This window comes from Caloenas nicobarica, chromosome Z (assembly GCF_036013445.1).
Source record: "Caloenas nicobarica isolate bCalNic1 chromosome Z, bCalNic1.hap1, whole genome shotgun sequence".
Taxonomy (NCBI): domain Eukaryota; kingdom Metazoa; phylum Chordata; class Aves; order Columbiformes; family Columbidae; genus Caloenas; species Caloenas nicobarica.
The window spans coordinates 106,853,987-106,869,845 of NC_088284.1; the positions used below are offsets into that span (position 1 = coordinate 106,853,987).

A 15,859-nucleotide genomic window follows, 5' to 3' on the forward strand; every position below is an offset into this window, starting at 1 on the left:
GAACGACGAAACTTTTCCCAAAGAAAATCTATTAGTTGGGCGCCACGTTTTGTGTTGAGAGAAGAGTATGGCCAGAGATACGGGACGTTTTCACTGATCCACTTTCTCCCAGATTTGCTTTCTCCTGGCTTTTCTCTAGCGATCCACATTTCTCCTAAGAAAACAGCCCTGTTGTTGAATTTCTGTGCATCTGTTCCAGCGAGACAGTTGAAGCAGGGCAGTATAAAGCAACAGATGTTTATGCTGGCACATGCCTAAATACCCAAGAAAACCCGGACTGCAGGGTGATAAACGGCACAGAGAGGCAAATGTGTATCGCCTTTTCAGGGGATTAGACCAAAGTGAACTGGAGGGATCTTCAAGCCATAATCTATTAAAAAGATTGATAACTTGTAACGTGACATGACCCCCGCCTTCAGCTGTAGCTATGTCCAGCGACAAGAAAAAAAAAATATATATTGATTTGTACAGTATTTTTAATTAAGCTTTGTAATTAGGTCGATCCGTCACGGTGTCAATTAGCCCCCCTCTTGGCGGAGGAGGCCGGCGGCGATGCCCGGAGCCCTTGGGGGAGCGGCGAAAGCGGGCGAGGGGTCTGACGGACGCTTCTCTTTCTCTTTTGCAGTCCTGGTACCTGGGATAAAAGTCTCGGCTTCCCACCACCCACCGGACAGACCACCAGACCCCTTCCCACCTCTGTAACACGGAGCAGCAGCATCGCAGCGCAGCGACTTCACATCGGAAGGGGAGGCGAGCAGACACCGACAGCAAACTCGTACATGGAAATGGCAAACGTTATGGTTGAATGGCAAAGGCCGTAACTTTTTCGAGATTTTAATTTTTGTTTTGTTTTGTTTTGGGTTTTTTTTTTTTTTTTTTTGGGTTTTTGTTTTGTTTTGTTTTTAGACAACTTAGGACTGTTGTAATTTCTCCTATGGTGCTGGAAATGGTTGGGCTTCATAACTTTTGAAGTGTTTCATTGGTAGTGTAGGCGTTAGGTGACACTGAGTAGAACTAGCCTCTGCTGCTGCTTACCAACTCGCTGTTGTAACACACTTTCCATATGGAGCCTAACTGTTTTACAGTATCCACATCGATTTTTTCCCATACAGGTGTGAGACTTCTTGAGAAATCATGAAACACACTTAAACTATAACTTTTGTAGTAGCTGAATTCTGCAATATATAACTTACCGGACATACATAGAGCATGTTTTTCTGTAACATATCGGGAAAAAAAATTGCAGGTTTTATTCTTTTTGTTGTTGGTGGTTTTGTTTTCTTTTCTTTTCTTTTTTTTTTTTTACAATCAGCACTTAGATACGTAACATGAACCATAAGAGCATTGTCAACAATTTTTTTCCACTCAATTGCAGAGCGATTTAAAACATCGAACTACTACTATTCACTAAAAAAAAAAAAAAAAGAAAAAAAAGAAAAAAAAGTTTGAAATGCTGCACTTACATTTAAAAAAAACCATTTTTCAACAATTTTCAACAATTACACAAAAATTCACGCAGAAATGGGGAAGTTGGTCTGTTTTGACAGAAACTGACAGGAATCAATCAAAACAATCGAATTTTGAATTGAGTAAAGTGCAATTTCATTGGATAGCTAAATATCTTTGTAAGATAGAGATTGTTGAAAATTCTATTTTTGTTTTCCAAGTCCTTCCACCCCAGGACTCTAAATTATTGGGGTAAAAAACAGCCTTGCAAGAAAAAGGGGAGCTATTTTTGCTTTTTATGTTTTTTATTGTTGAACTTGTATCCCTTTAAAACTGAAGGAAAATTAAAAAAAAAAAAATACAAATCTAATGGTGCTTTTACCACAATATGTTAACTACATTAAATGCTAATTAATCATTTTCTGTTATCAAAGCACATAACTAAAATGAAATCATAATATCTGTTAATTTTATAAGCTAAAAGTCACTATAATGGATTATGCCAATTCTGACAAATTTTACGTGTTTCCGGCAATATAGGGTTTATCAGTTCTCAAACACCTTGGGAATAAGAGAGAACGGTCCAGAAAGTAAAACACCTTCGTGTCCCTGAACTGGTGCATTTTCTGGACTGCGAAGAGAACATTACAGAAACGAATGATGCTGATCTTACAACTTATGCCAGTTCAAAGCAAGGGCACTTGCTGAAGAAGAAAAAAAAGAAAAAGAAAAAAAAGAAAAAAAAGTTTGGACCCCAAACGTCCTGTATCTTATGTACAAAAAAAAAAAAAAGGAAAAAAAAAGAAAAAAAAAAAAAAGAGTGCAAGTGATTTTTTCTATCAGACAGCGGAGCACCCCTTTGCTTCACATGCAACTTTAAGAAGGTTTCCTATACTATACATATATATACGTTCTGGTTGGCGAGTCCAGCTAATCAGAGAAAGTCTCTGCATGTTCTAGTGTTAGTAACTAATTTTTATATAGTTAATGTAGGGTAAAGTAGAGTGCATTAAGACACAATATTGTAATCCCTATTCCAGGCACTTGCCTTTAAACTATGTTTGTTCGACCCTTCAGAAGGGTTTCTACTACTGTCCTATACAATCAAGTAACTGAAATTCTTGGGAAGACACTTTGCTCCTCATCTTTTCCCTGAAACAATGTTTTGTTTTGTTTTCTTAATTTGCACGAAACAGAAAAAAAAAAAAAAAAGAAAAAAAAGAAAAAAAAATTCCATATCAATGTGCCTTGCCCTGGATAGCGATTATTTGTGGAATTGTTGCACATGTTCCTATATTGAAAGGGGTTTTTCCCTAGTCAAGCATTTGGAGACACTTTTTGTAAATGTGACTTTTATGTCAGCCATCGTCAGTTCCAACATCTAGAATTAAATAGGATGTTAGTTGTTCCGCAGATAGGAGTAGTGTTTATTGTCCTGTATGGTCAGTGGCAGTGCTATTCTGAGATCTGTAGATGCTAGATTATCAGTATTTTTGGATGTTGCTGCATTTTACCTTTTATTTGGAGTCTTCCTTTTTTTGTTTTGTTTTTCTCCCAGATATATGAAAATATGCAATACCTGCTTATATCATGTAGAAAAGCTTAGCAATTATTAATTTTTCTTTGAATTTTTTTTTATTTGACCAAAGTTGGTGCTGCACTTGACGCAGTGTGTTTTAGGTGTTTGTCTTTGTACTTTTGTGATTTTTGAATGCACATGCAGGAAGGGCTCTTCTTAGAGAAGCAGTCAAACTGTGAAGCACTAAGCTGAACCCTGCTTCAAGCAATTTTTGTTTTACAACTGTTCCTTTCACAAGCAAGCCTTAAAAAAAAAAAAAAATACAAACTTCCTTTTTCTTCAGATCCCACACCCATTTTTATTAGCAGACTGCAATCAATCCACATTCAATAAAAGTATATAATGCCCATTTTTATATGCACGTTTTTAAACTTCCAAGTTCTGAAAATTGTTTACTGGTTATTCTCTATTTAAGGAAAAAAATAAAATGTTTTGGATTTTCATATGTGTCTGATAAGTGGTTGAGTAGTCATTTTGCTCTATTGTATTGTGTGATTGTTAGTATATGGTATCACATCCTCTAGCCAGCATCCTTTGCCTTCCCTATAGCACTTAGCTGGGCATTACTTTATTAAGACATATGTGCACTAAAAAAAAAAAAAAAAAAATAGCAGCTTTCAGTGCTTCACAGTGAAGGGAAAAAAGCCTAGACAAACATTTTGTCAGAACCTTGCTATGAGACAAGGTATTACCAGTAAATTGGTTGTATATACAATAAAATTGCACCCTTTTTTAAACAAAACAAACTAAGCAATAGTTTGGGCAGTTAGTTGTTTTTAGTGAGCATGTTGTAGTCATGGCTGCAAAGAGAGAGAATTAAACTGCCCACTCAGAAGATATGTAATTTGTATGTTGTATAGTTTTATTGATTACACTGATTTATTCTACCCTATTTTATAATGCAGGACTTTTGTAATGTTGTTTAAATGAGGAAAAATTTCTGTCAAATTAGCTTAGTGGAATTTCTGATTGTTCGTTATAAAGGCAGCGTTCATAGAATTGCTTTTTTTTTTTTTTTTCCTTTGGGAACTGGATTTAAGTTAAAAACTTTCCCGTTTCCTTTTTGTATGTATTTAAATACAGTTATTTTTCTTCTCTCAATGGTATAGCATATTCCTATGCTTGAGAAGTATAGGCTACTGAAGAACCATTGTAAATGGACATTACAGGTATGCTGTATTTTTGAAGGTATTTTTGTCATATTAAGTTTGATGACGCTAAAGTTAGGGAACTCTGAGCAGAATCGCGAGAAACAAACCAACAAACAAACAAACCAACAAACAACACACAAATGTTTTAAAGGCTTTAAAACATGAGGTAGGCGGTCGAGGGTGTTCACCAACAGGGGTTGTAAAGTATTACACACTAAATTGAATTTTCCTTCACCTTTACTCTCCCGGCAGAGAACAAGCAGTGTTTGGGGAGCGGGGCAGGAGTGACCATCCCGCTCCCCTCCCAGTCGCTCCGCGCGTTTTTTTCTTGGTTTTTTTCCTTTTTATAGAGTCACACGAACAACTTTCCCCCCCCCCCCCGCCCCGTTTCCTTCTCTCCGGCCCCCGTCAGACGCACAAAATCCTCTGCCCTGCGCCCACCCCCCCAAATTGAAAGCCCGAGACGTGGCTTAGCACCGATTGACTTCTCCTCAAGTTAATTCCGCTCTTTTTTGCCTCTTTTTTAAAAAAAATTGAGCGAGGGCACTTGCTTTTATCATGCCGCACACCCCAGCGATGCCATTATTATTATTTATTCTTCTTCCTTTCTAGTAAAACAACTTTGGGGCTTCGAGTGTAGGCAGCCATGGTACACTTTGTCTCTGTTGCTTGTTCCCCCTCCCCTTAAGGTCGAAGGGGAAAAGAAACACCAAGTTTTTCTCAACTCCACAGTATTCAGTCAGCCCACAGGAATATGCAAAATCCCTCTAACATTTTTTTTCTTTCTCTAGTTCTCTTTGTTCCATATATTTGCAGCTTTGTAGTAACAGTGTTATGAAATATTTACTGTACAAAAATACAAGAAAACCCAGATACATAGCCTAAAACAGGTTTTTTTTTCCTTGTGGTGAAGTTTATTTTTTTTTAAGGATGTCAGTTAATATTGTACTTTGCATTGTGTCTCTGGAAATATCTTTTTTTTTTTTTTTTTTTTTGGTAGAAGGCCTCCATCGAACAAAATTTAAAACCATAACCGGCATGACAATGTAAGGAGAGCTTCAATGGCACCTAAACAATAAATAAATAACAAAATCAACCTCATGAGGTCTGTCGGAGGCAGGTCTTGTGAAGTTAACACTGCCTGCTAGGCAGGATTGTCATTAAATCAAGCTTACAATGCCAATTTTGTCTTGAAGTCAATGCATGTATTACTGTTTGACAGTAAACCCAGCTATGCCATCATCAAGTCCAAGGCTGCGCAATAGTCTAATTAGTATCGAGTACATTTTCCTTTTATTTTTTCCAATAAAAAAGCAGTGGGATGAAAATTGCTTTGATATATAGCAGGTAACATTGAAGCTATTCCATAGCACTTAACTGTAGTGAATACTGTGTCACCAATTCTGAAATCAATTTAATGTTTAATGCAAATCCATTACATGGTGCTATTACAGGCTGGCAAAATGATTTACAAAAATGTGACAACTTGGGCTCAATTCACTCTGCTTTCCAACAATGTAAATGCATAGCAGTGTTTATCTGCATGGAAACTATGCACTAATCTATCTGAAAAAAAAAAAAAAAAGAAAAGAATATATCAACTTTGGTATCTACTTTCCGTTTACTTCGATCCTTGCCTTTTCGGTCATTGTTATAATGCCAGCTTTAGGACAGAAAGAATTATAAGAAAACCAGCATAATACCTGATATATTAAAATGTAGTGCCTGTGAAATCTGTATTATATTGCTCTTCTGAAGTAAGATTTTTTCTACACCGGTAGCCTTCGCTGTCTGTCAGAACCTTCTGATATAGGTGATGTAAAATAACCGTACAATATTAATGCATGCTATTCCATAATGCTTAGTAGCTGTATGAATATTACTCAAAGTTATGTTAGTCTTTTTTTCTGACTCGGTTCTTGTCAGATAGGTTTAAAGATATTTCACTGAGAACGCAAATTCTGTCTTTTCTTGATTTGGGGTGTTTTCAGTATTTTGGAGGTATACATTTACTTAAATTCAGTATTACTTGTGTTTTGGGTTTTTTTTCTTTTTTTTTTCTTTTTTTTCTTTTTTTTTTTCCTTTTTTTTTTTTTTTTTTTTTTTTTTTTCCTAGAGGGCAGGACATGGTGTTTGAGACCAGAAATCCGTGCCTGGTAAAATTTTCGCCTCGAAAAGCTACCCTAAGAATTCAGAGAGCTTGCTCTGAAGAACAAGACGCATTCAAGTTCAAATTTAAGGGACAGCCCTTTTAAATCCACAAACGTTGGAGAGATTTCTTAACGGGCAGCGGTTAACCAGGTACCCATGCTTGACCCTTCTTCACACCAGACTTCCTCATATAGAAAGAAAAAAACCCTTTTAAAAAAAAAAAAAAAAAAAAAAAGAAAAAAAGAAAAAAAAAAAAAAACCTCATGTGGTTGTTTAGTTTCATGCACAGTTGCAATATTTTTCTTCAGACGAACTCTGTACAAACTTTGGGCCCGATTCATAAAAGCTGCGTTGCTATTAACACGGGCGGCTGGTGGGCTTTGCTCCTCCAAATCGAGGGTGGATTTTGGCCGGCGCGCAGGCGGGGGCCGCTCGCCTCGGGGTCCCTCGCCCCCTCCCGGCCCTTTCCGTCCCCCCAAATCCCAGCGGGGACCCGGGACGGGTGGGACGGGGCACGAGGACGAGGCTCCGCACCCCGAGGAAAGGGGCAGCCGGGGGGTCGTGACGCGGTGGGATGAGGCCACTCGGTTACAAACGAGATCTTGTCCCCCACCTGAGAAAATAAAAAAAATATGACGCTTGGTCGCTACCTCTGAGCTCTGGAGAAAACCTGGGTAGAGGCGAACGCTCGTAGACAATGTGAACTTTTGTACTTTTTGTGCTTTTTTTTTTTTTTCCTAGGGAAGACTATTTTCCACTTAGTTAATCTTCTATACTCGAGCATGAACAAAAACAATTGTGCGGGGTGAAATCCCCCGCCCCTTTTATCTGCATCCACAAATTAATATGAGGGGGGGAAAAAAAACCAAAAACCCAAACCAACAGAAAAACCCAACGCAACGAAAAGATGAGTTTCCAGACAGAGCATGGTAGGAAGCGCGTGCCCACGCTGCTGGCGCCCCGTGCCCGCCCGCGACCGCGGCCTTGGGAAAAGGGCTGCGAAATTCTTTGCTTCGGCAACACAATCGAGGAGAAATCTCCCTCCTGGCCGGCTTTGCGGTTCCTCCGCCCGGCCGAGCGCTGCCCCGGCCCCGGCCACGTCCCGCGGCCTCCATTGGGAACTCGGGGCGCTAAAAATTTCCACCGGCCGCGTGAAAGATCCGCTGCAAATTCACTTGACACCCGTGTTAATACCATGTCGTGTTCATTTTTTTTTTTATGAGTCAGGCCCCTCGTGCCTCTAGTATACTTGTATTGACTCTCATAGTTACCATTTTAGTTTTACTGTGTTCTGTGAAAAAAAAAAATTGTAATTGGTTGAGAATCACTGTGGGCATCCATTCTTATTCAACTAAGTCTCCGCAGGTTTTTTGAGCTGGTGTGGATTAGTTTAACTCTTGTATTCAACCATTAGTGCTACCACCTTCTCACATTACAATACAATTACTGGAAGCAAGTACTGCATTTCCTATGCAACAAAAAAAGGAAAATAAAAAATTGCTAATGCTAACGGGCTGTGGTGTTATTTACTTTAGCTGGGCATGGGGGGGTGTGGCTGTGGGGCATCGCGTTGGGGACCTCCAACATGGGCAGGTTTGGGGTTTCCGGGCCAGTAGCTGTTCCCAAATCGTGGGGATATTTGGTTAAATCGCGTCACCGGTGTCGCGTCGGCCGCGCTTTCCCCTGCCGTCGGTGTCCCGTCAACACAGAATCGTTCCTCGCACGGTGACAGATTAATCCTGAGCGAACCTCTGCACATTAAATCCTCCAAAGACACGAAGCACACCTCGTAAAGGCTGAGGAGATTAATTAATTCTGCAAATGCCACAATATATCTTCAAATGTAGATAAACTTTAAAAATATTACGGCATTTCGGGAGAGCCCCGGTACCAGATGTGGGCCGTGTTTTGCCTCGGAGCCCAGGCAGGCTTCTGTGGGTGTGTGACACAAAAAAATTGGGTTTCTTTACGACCTTTAAAGTTTTTGTCAAAGTTTTTTAGTCCGCGAAACGTTTTTCTTCAAAGATACACGAAGAGATGAATATTTGCAGAAAGCTCAGCCAGGTGGCACTGGGGACAGGGACCACCGCGACACCCAGCCCTGCCCAGGGCAGCACCAGCTGCAACGCTGGCTCTTCCGTTTTATTTTATGGGAAATTAGTGTTTTCTAACAGTTACCCGACACTCATAAACCACCGGTATTTCGTTTCTCACACCTCCACGTCGTTTCGGTTGAGGCTCCAAGGCCAGGACGGGAGGTTTGGGCTGAGCACAGCTCCAATGTCACCATCCTGGGGGGCCCCGTCTGTACCCATTGCTGCTTCAGACCTGGCACCCACTGATGTACGTGGAGGACAGGTTGGAGCCCCTTCGATTCGGCTTGTTTTCCTTGCGAAGCCAACTAGATGTTAAGCAGAAGCCAAATCTGTCCTCGCAGAAGATGCGGTGCCCCAAGCAGGGGCTCACCGGCGGCGCTTTCCCCTTTAGTCCTATGAGCCCCTGTAGGAGGGGGGAGAAGGAGGAAAGAGCTCCCACTTTTAGGCAAAAATCTCAAAACTCTCAAGGCTGCAAAAAGGAGCCCAAAAGGCGGTGGTGCCCCTTTGGCTTGGAAACCAGCCCAGCCGTGGGCCAAGCTGCCAGCCTGCCCCGCGGGGCAGCGGGAGCTGGATGCTGCTCCGAGCGGCGGTGCAGGGGCGGGAGGGACGGGGACCTGTCCAGGCACAGGAATACACACAGAATAACGGAAATTGGCTGAAGGAAAAAATAATAGTGCCATCTCTCCCCATTGCCTCATCTGTGGCCGAAGCAGCACTGACGTCTCCTAAACATTACCCGTTCCTCGCACTCGGCCCCCGCACCCTCGCTCTCATGCATCACCTCCCCCCTACAAAAATCATTCCATATTATTTATTTATACCCTTTATTATGGAGGCCCTTGGCTGAGGCTGCCCTGGGTTTCGCTGGAAGAACCAGGAGGGGCTCAGGAGGTGGCCGGGCCCTGTCCCTCGGGGTGAACCTTGGTGGGACCAGCACCCGTGGGGCTGGGGCCGGGGTTTGGGCACCCGCTCCCGCTTTCTCGCTCCTTTTCTTGCCTTCTCTCCTTCTCACTTTCTCTTTCTTCCTGCAAAAGAAAAGGTCTCCATCAGCATCTAAGGAAATAGATCCCATTTATTATTTATCGCTATCAAAATGTGTCAGCTTGGCTCGAGATGCAAGAAGAATACGCAATAGCCCCCTAACAGAAAATTTAAAACTTTGGGTGGAAAAAAGTACGTGGTGGAGCTCAGGCAGAGAGAAGCGGGCGCTTGGTGCTCTGACTTGGAGGGAGAAGCGGTGGGACGTGCTTACAGGGAGACTTGTACAGCACAAAACCCATTACTCTCACTTTTTAGGGAGGTTTGGTTTATTGCTATTGGATTTTTCATCAATGGAAGAAATACAGGCTGAAAACCCCATTCCAGCCATAAACACCGAAGTCGCACGCGAGCCTTTTCTTCCCTCAGAAGATGCTCTGTGGTGTGGTGGGCGATGAAGCTGCAGCGAGCGCAGTGGTGACAGAGCACTTATACCAAATTTCGACACGCTGGGTTTTTTCTCTTTTCTTTCCCCAAATGCAAATGGTGCCAAATTGCTTTTGTGTTGCTGCGATATAATCTTCAGGACTTTTCAGTCTTCTCTCGAGCTTATTGTTGTTGCACAGATATCCTGAAGGGATTACTCGCATGTCGTGAAACATCGGCCTTTTAAATTCCCGTTCCCGGTGGATCTGGCTACTTAATCTGGCTCCTTACTCCTTAAATGTAAATGTTCCTGATGATGCAACAAGAAAGGGTCTCGGGGAGTTGTCACCGAGCCGGTGGGTTCGTCCGATGTCATTTATGTGCCAAAGACAAGCCAAGAGTGGAAATATTTATTGGTTCAGTACTTCAGCAACACGGTTCTAATTGCCTCTGCGTGTTTTGATAGGTAGTTAGCACGAGAGTATTAATGAAAATAGCACCACTTCATTTCAAAATTAACTGCTTGGCTGTTCAGCAACATGAGCTGATAAATTATGGCAATAAATTTGTGACGGGGATTTACGCCACCGTAACTTGTTTGGGCCCACGGGCGTGCTCCGGCGGGGCCACGGCCGGCGCTGCCCCCTCCATCGCCCAGAGGTTTTCTTAAATCCTTCCAGAAGCGTGGATCCAGGAGTTTTGTGACTTTTTCTGGGTCAATTTTGGTGCTGCTTGAAAATAAATGATGCTCGGGGTGGGCAAAGGGACCCTGCTGCTGTTGGCGAGGCCAAGTCTCCAGTGGATGCTCCGAGGAGGGATGGAAACGGAGCCGAGATTTCCCCAGTTTTGTTTTTATCGAGGCCACTGGAAAGCAGAGGGGACACCTGAAAAAGCATGCAACCATCCCTGCTTCCCCAAAACCCCTTGAAATGCAGAGGCAGGTTGCCGCAACTGCAAACTGGCAAGATCTATTATTATTATTATTACTTATTATTATTATTAGCCAGTGAATGGCCCCTCGCTTGCCAGTGCTCGACCCAGCATTTATTTCTTTCTGTCCCACTTTTCCCTCGCACGGGGCAAAGCAAAGTGTCGCCACGGTTCAGGTGAGACTCAAACCCCTGCTTTCTCATAGTTTTCTTGGGGTTTTTTTTCACGATTTGCCTAAGACAGGAGTTGCTGCAGGGGCGGGGGCCGCAGCCCACCCTGTGCCACAGAAATATCCATCTGCCCAGGCATAAACTGCAGCTCCCTGCCTTGGGCAGTGAAAAAAAATTGGGAAATGTTCCTATAAATGTGATTCACACAACATAACACCTGCCTGCACGTTGCATTATCCAAAGCTATTAGGATGAAGGAGATGCAGCCAACTATTTCGGTATATGGGGTTTAATTTTTTTCCCCCATTGTCCATTATTTCCCCACAGAAATTTCACAAGCCAAAGCTAAAGAAATGCTGCCTTGTGTTATTGAGTGGAAGGCGCACAAGTTTTAGAGAAACTTCAGCTGGATGCTGCATTTATAAATAAATGTGACAAATTTAATAGGGTAGGATAGGTATTTGAATTATTGATTGTTAAATATTTAAGCTGCAAGTCCCCATCCATCAGCATGTGTGAGAAAGCTCGGGGCAGATTTATGGTGCTGGAGTTTCCCTGGTTAGCTGGCACTTGGCATTTCCATTAATTATAGCACACACATTTGGGTTTTTTCAGGATTTGTTAGAAGTATTTATAAAAGATGTCCCTATTATACCATTTAAATATTGTTTGTGTAACTGGAACATGTTTTCTATTGGGGATTAATACCCTGTTTGATTTAGAGGAAAATTAAATTAGAAGGTGTAAGTCTCAGGAGACAGATGCTTTATTTGAAAAGGGTTTCCACCACTGGAAAGGACCAAGTTTTTCTTTTATGTATGAATATTTTGCTCCGGGTGCTTCCTAGGGTCTGTGGTCTCCAAAGTTCCCTTGGCGATGGGGAGTGGGAGAGGAGGTAGGATGAAATACGTCGTATTTATTAAAATTAAAGGATTTAGGGCCTGCCCCTGTATCGATTTCCCCGGGTGGGGGGAAGGATGCGAACCCGCGGGTCTGTGCGAGGGAGGAAAGTGCCCGGGGCCGCGGGTCAATAAAGCGCCTCCGAAAAAAATACCTCCCGAAATCTGCAGCTGTATGATAGATGGTGATGGCTCCAGAAGAGCCATTACGGCCTGTTAGGTCAATACTCTGCATTTCCAAAGTGCTTTAATTAATACGTATTTACATCAGGTAATAGCAGGGATTTCTCCAAGCCATGGTATTAGGCCAAGAAAGGCTCCAAACTTCCATAATTTGGGGGGGAGCAGGAGTTTAGTCTTGCAGGGCTTTATTGCACCTTATAGAAACGCATCTTGATATCACGGGCAGCAAGAAAATCTCCGTCTTCATCCAGCAAGAGCATCAGCCCTCGCCTGGGAGGCCACTCGGGGGGTCCCACACAGCGTGGGGGGCAGCGATGCCCCCAAATCCTTGCCAGCCACAACCCCCCCATCCTGCTGTCAGTGGTTCTTTCAGAGTCATAAGTAAGCGGCCGGCAAGATCTGTCACCTTCACTGTGGGTTGCACGGGGATCGGGCTCGTGGGGACGGAGGATGCTGGTGACGGGAACGCACCCAGGCACCCCGGGTTATTTTGGAGAGGGTGACCCACACCCTCCAAAGCGTTTTTAAGTGACGACTTCTGCTTCCAAACACCAAGGTGCTCCTGCTCGTGGGGACCACCAGGCTCGTCCATCTCCCGTGTTACCAGCGTCTTCTTCGGATGCTGCACCCACAATTAAGTAAATGCCCTGAAATTGCTGCAACTCTGCGTCCCCTTGGTCAGGCGCCGCGAGACTCGCGGGACGTGGATGGACCTGCCATGGCGATCCCAGGCGTGTGTCTTGCCATGAGAACCACCGGTGGTTCGTCTCTCCCGGCTCTGAAACGCAGCCCTGGTTGTGTGGTCGGGCAGTCGCCCTGTTACAGCCGCCCCAGGTAACGCTAAAAATATAAATTCGGTAACGTTATTGATTTTTTTTTTTTTTTTAAAAATTTTTCTTTTTTTCCCCCGCAACCGCAAATTAGAAACGGCACTGCTAAAAATCACTGGTCTATCCACAAATTTTAATTAAAACCTAAATAAATCATTTTCATGGCTGCACTTGCGTATAAACAATGAGGGAGATGGCACACGTACAGCGGCTTGTCAGCGTTCGGTGACTAATGAGTCGCTGCGAAAATACCATCCGAAGGGCCGGAATTGAAAGCAGATTCCTCGGCTAACGAAGGGCACATGCGGCCCCGCCGCGGCCATCGCGGCAGAAGGCACCGAAACCACCTCTCGGGGCTGGCGGGGGGGAAGGAAAAAACCTCGTTAAGGCTGGCAGGACGAGTCTTCATTAAATAAAGCGCGGGGCTGTAATGCAATATTGCAGCTGCAGCCTTTTCGCCACGTTGCGGACTCATGTTTTCCCCTGTCCTTGCAGCAAACAATAACCATATGCTGGGTCTGTTACCAAATGTTTATTTTATTGCTTCATTAGTACACAACGAGGACTTGGGAGGAAAAAAAAAAAAGAGGTTTCGCTGCTCCAAGCGCTTGGGAAGAGCTTTTAACTGGGGACCTCGGTATCCCGTGCAGGAGACTCAGGCCAGGAGGAAGGACAAGCGAGATGCCAAAGTTAAACCAATTCTTCTCCTGGCTTTGACAAACTCTCCTCATCAATGGGACAAGCAGCCCAAGGGCCAGGGGATGAGCGGGTGTCTTGCTCCCAAAATATGCAAGAGCAATGCTGTTTCCACCAAGAACGATGCTATTTCCACCAGGAGCAATACTATTTCCGCCAAGAACAATGGTATTGCCACCCAAAAAGATGCTATTTCCACCAAAAAACAATGCTATTTCCACCAAAAATGATGCTGTTACCACTAAGAGTGATGCTATTTCCACCAAGAACGATGCTATTTCCACCAGGAGCAATACTATTTCCGCCAAGAATAATGGTATTACCACCCAAACCGATGCTATTTCCACCAAAAAACAATGCTATTTCCACCAAAAATGATGCTATTACCACTAAGAGTGATGCTATTTCCACCAAGATCAACACTATTTCCACCAAAACCAATACTATTGCCACCAAGAGCGATGCTATTTCCACCAAAAATGATGCTGTTACCACTAAGAGTGATGCTATTTCCACCAAGATCAACACTATTTCCACCAAGATCAACACTATTTCCACCAAAACCAATACTATTTCCACCAAAAATGATGCTGTTACCACTAAGAGTGATGCTATTTCCACCAAGATCAACACTATTTCCACCAAGATCAACACTATTTCCACCAAAACCAATACTATTTCCACCAAGAGCGATGCTATTTCCACCAAAAATGATGCTATTACCACTAAGAGTGATGCTATTTCCATCAAGAACGCTATTTCCATCAAAACTGATGCTATTTCCACCAAGAAGGATGCTATTTCCAGCAAGAATGATGCTATTACCACTATGCTGCTATTTCCACCCGAGAAGGATGTTATTTCTTTTTGGGGTGATGGTAACTCACCCCAGAGCATCACTTCCAAATGCCTGGAAACACGAGCTGCGCTGCCTCGCTCGCCTTTGCTTCCCCCCTTCCCCAAAGCAACCTCATGAAAAGAAAGAAAAATATTACGTTGCATGTGTCGCTTCTGCAATTCAAAACTCAGTCTTGACAGAGGGAAAAGGAAAAAAGAAAAAAAAAGAGGAAAAAAAATAAAAAAATCAGGCCACTCCCAACGGCAGCACATGCTCATGGAAATCAGATGTGGCACACACGCGGCTGTCCCAGGGAGAAAGTTTGCTAAAAATAACGTATGCAGATTATGTACATAAAATGTCACGGAATATCAGCACACGGAGCCGTGTGGCGGTTCAGGCTGTTGCAATTACAGCTCCGACGTGCCAGCTGAAGGCCGCTCGGTGCATCTGCAGCGGGACCGGGCGCGGGGCCAGCTCCGAGCCAAACCCGGCCAAAATACCGGGGAACGGGGCTTGGTGATATTTTCTGGCAAAGGAGGAACAGGGCGAGCCCTGGGGGTGAGTCCAGAGCCCTCGGAGCTGCGGAGGGTCCGTTCCCAGGGGCTGGGGAGGGCTTGGGGTGGGGGCTGCTCCACCAGCAAACCTGGGCCAGAAACCCCCAAACTGGAGGATTTCCAGTTGCCGAAGTTCGCCTGGGCTGCGGTTGGTGAGCCCGACCTCCGCTTGGGAAGCAAATCTCAGAATAAGGTGATGTTTTTTACCCAGAGCATCGCTCACCCCGGGTGAAGCAGATCCCTACCAATTCCTTTCCCAGAGGAAAGATCCCGATAACTAATTTTGCTCCGTCTACGGGAGGATCTCAACGCACTTTGCCGGCACTAACGAGCCCTGCCAGACCCCCCGAGGCCCTCGGGGGTGGCATTATACAGCAAGTGACATTTTCCGCACTCCCTCCTCGGTCTTCTGGCTGCGATATAAATTTTCCTCGAGTTCTGCTGTTGTTATTTACGGGCATCCACACGCTGTTTGTTTTTACACAGGGACTTCCATAACTCATTTTAATACCTACTGAGGTGGCAGGGTTGGGCTGGGGGGTGCCAGGGGGGATGGATTTTGGGAGAGGACGGCGGGTGATAACATCCCCTCCGCTCTCTGTCCTGCCGGAGCCTTCCCTGACGGTAGAAACAGCGTTGGGCCATTTCCATCGGTGGCCAAAACCACGGACCACCTCTTCTTGACTGTCCATTTTAATAAAATAGTAATTTTTATTTCATTTCTGTTCTGTTCCCTGTTCGCTCCTCATGAGATAATATGTTATGTGAGCAGAAACACAGCGATGCTCCAGGAGCTCCCTCACCTCTGGCTGCGTATTTCCACATATATGGGAATATATATTTTGGTTTGCAATTTGTCATCATGTAAGAGCCACCAGGACGTGCCACTGTGAGCCCGGCCTGACCCCCGGTCACCGCTTCGGCCTCTT

General features: G+C 44.0%; 2 protein-coding genes across 14 annotated transcripts in view; one reads left to right on the forward strand and one right to left on the reverse strand.

Annotated features, from left to right (window-relative positions):
• NFIA (nuclear factor I A) overlaps window positions 1-3,672 on the forward strand; it is a 246,526-nt gene extending 242,854 nt beyond the window's left edge. For all 13 annotated transcript variants that reach the window (XM_065657896.1, XM_065657898.1, XM_065657897.1 and 10 more), the window contains one exon: window positions 626-3,672. In XM_065657896.1, coding sequence (XP_065513968.1) covers window positions 626-643 — 18 coding nt within the window. In that variant the 3' untranslated portion in view covers window positions 644-3,672. The remainder of the gene's footprint in view (window positions 1-625) is intronic.
• Window positions 3,673-9,250: 5,578 nt separating this feature from the next.
• TM2D1 (TM2 domain containing 1) overlaps window positions 9,251-15,859 on the reverse strand; it is a 34,371-nt gene continuing 27,762 nt past the window's right edge. Inside the window, exon 8 of the transcript XR_010607841.1 lies at window positions 9,251-9,448. The gene's annotated coding sequence lies outside the window, so the exon portion shown is untranslated. The remainder of the gene's footprint in view (window positions 9,449-15,859) is intronic.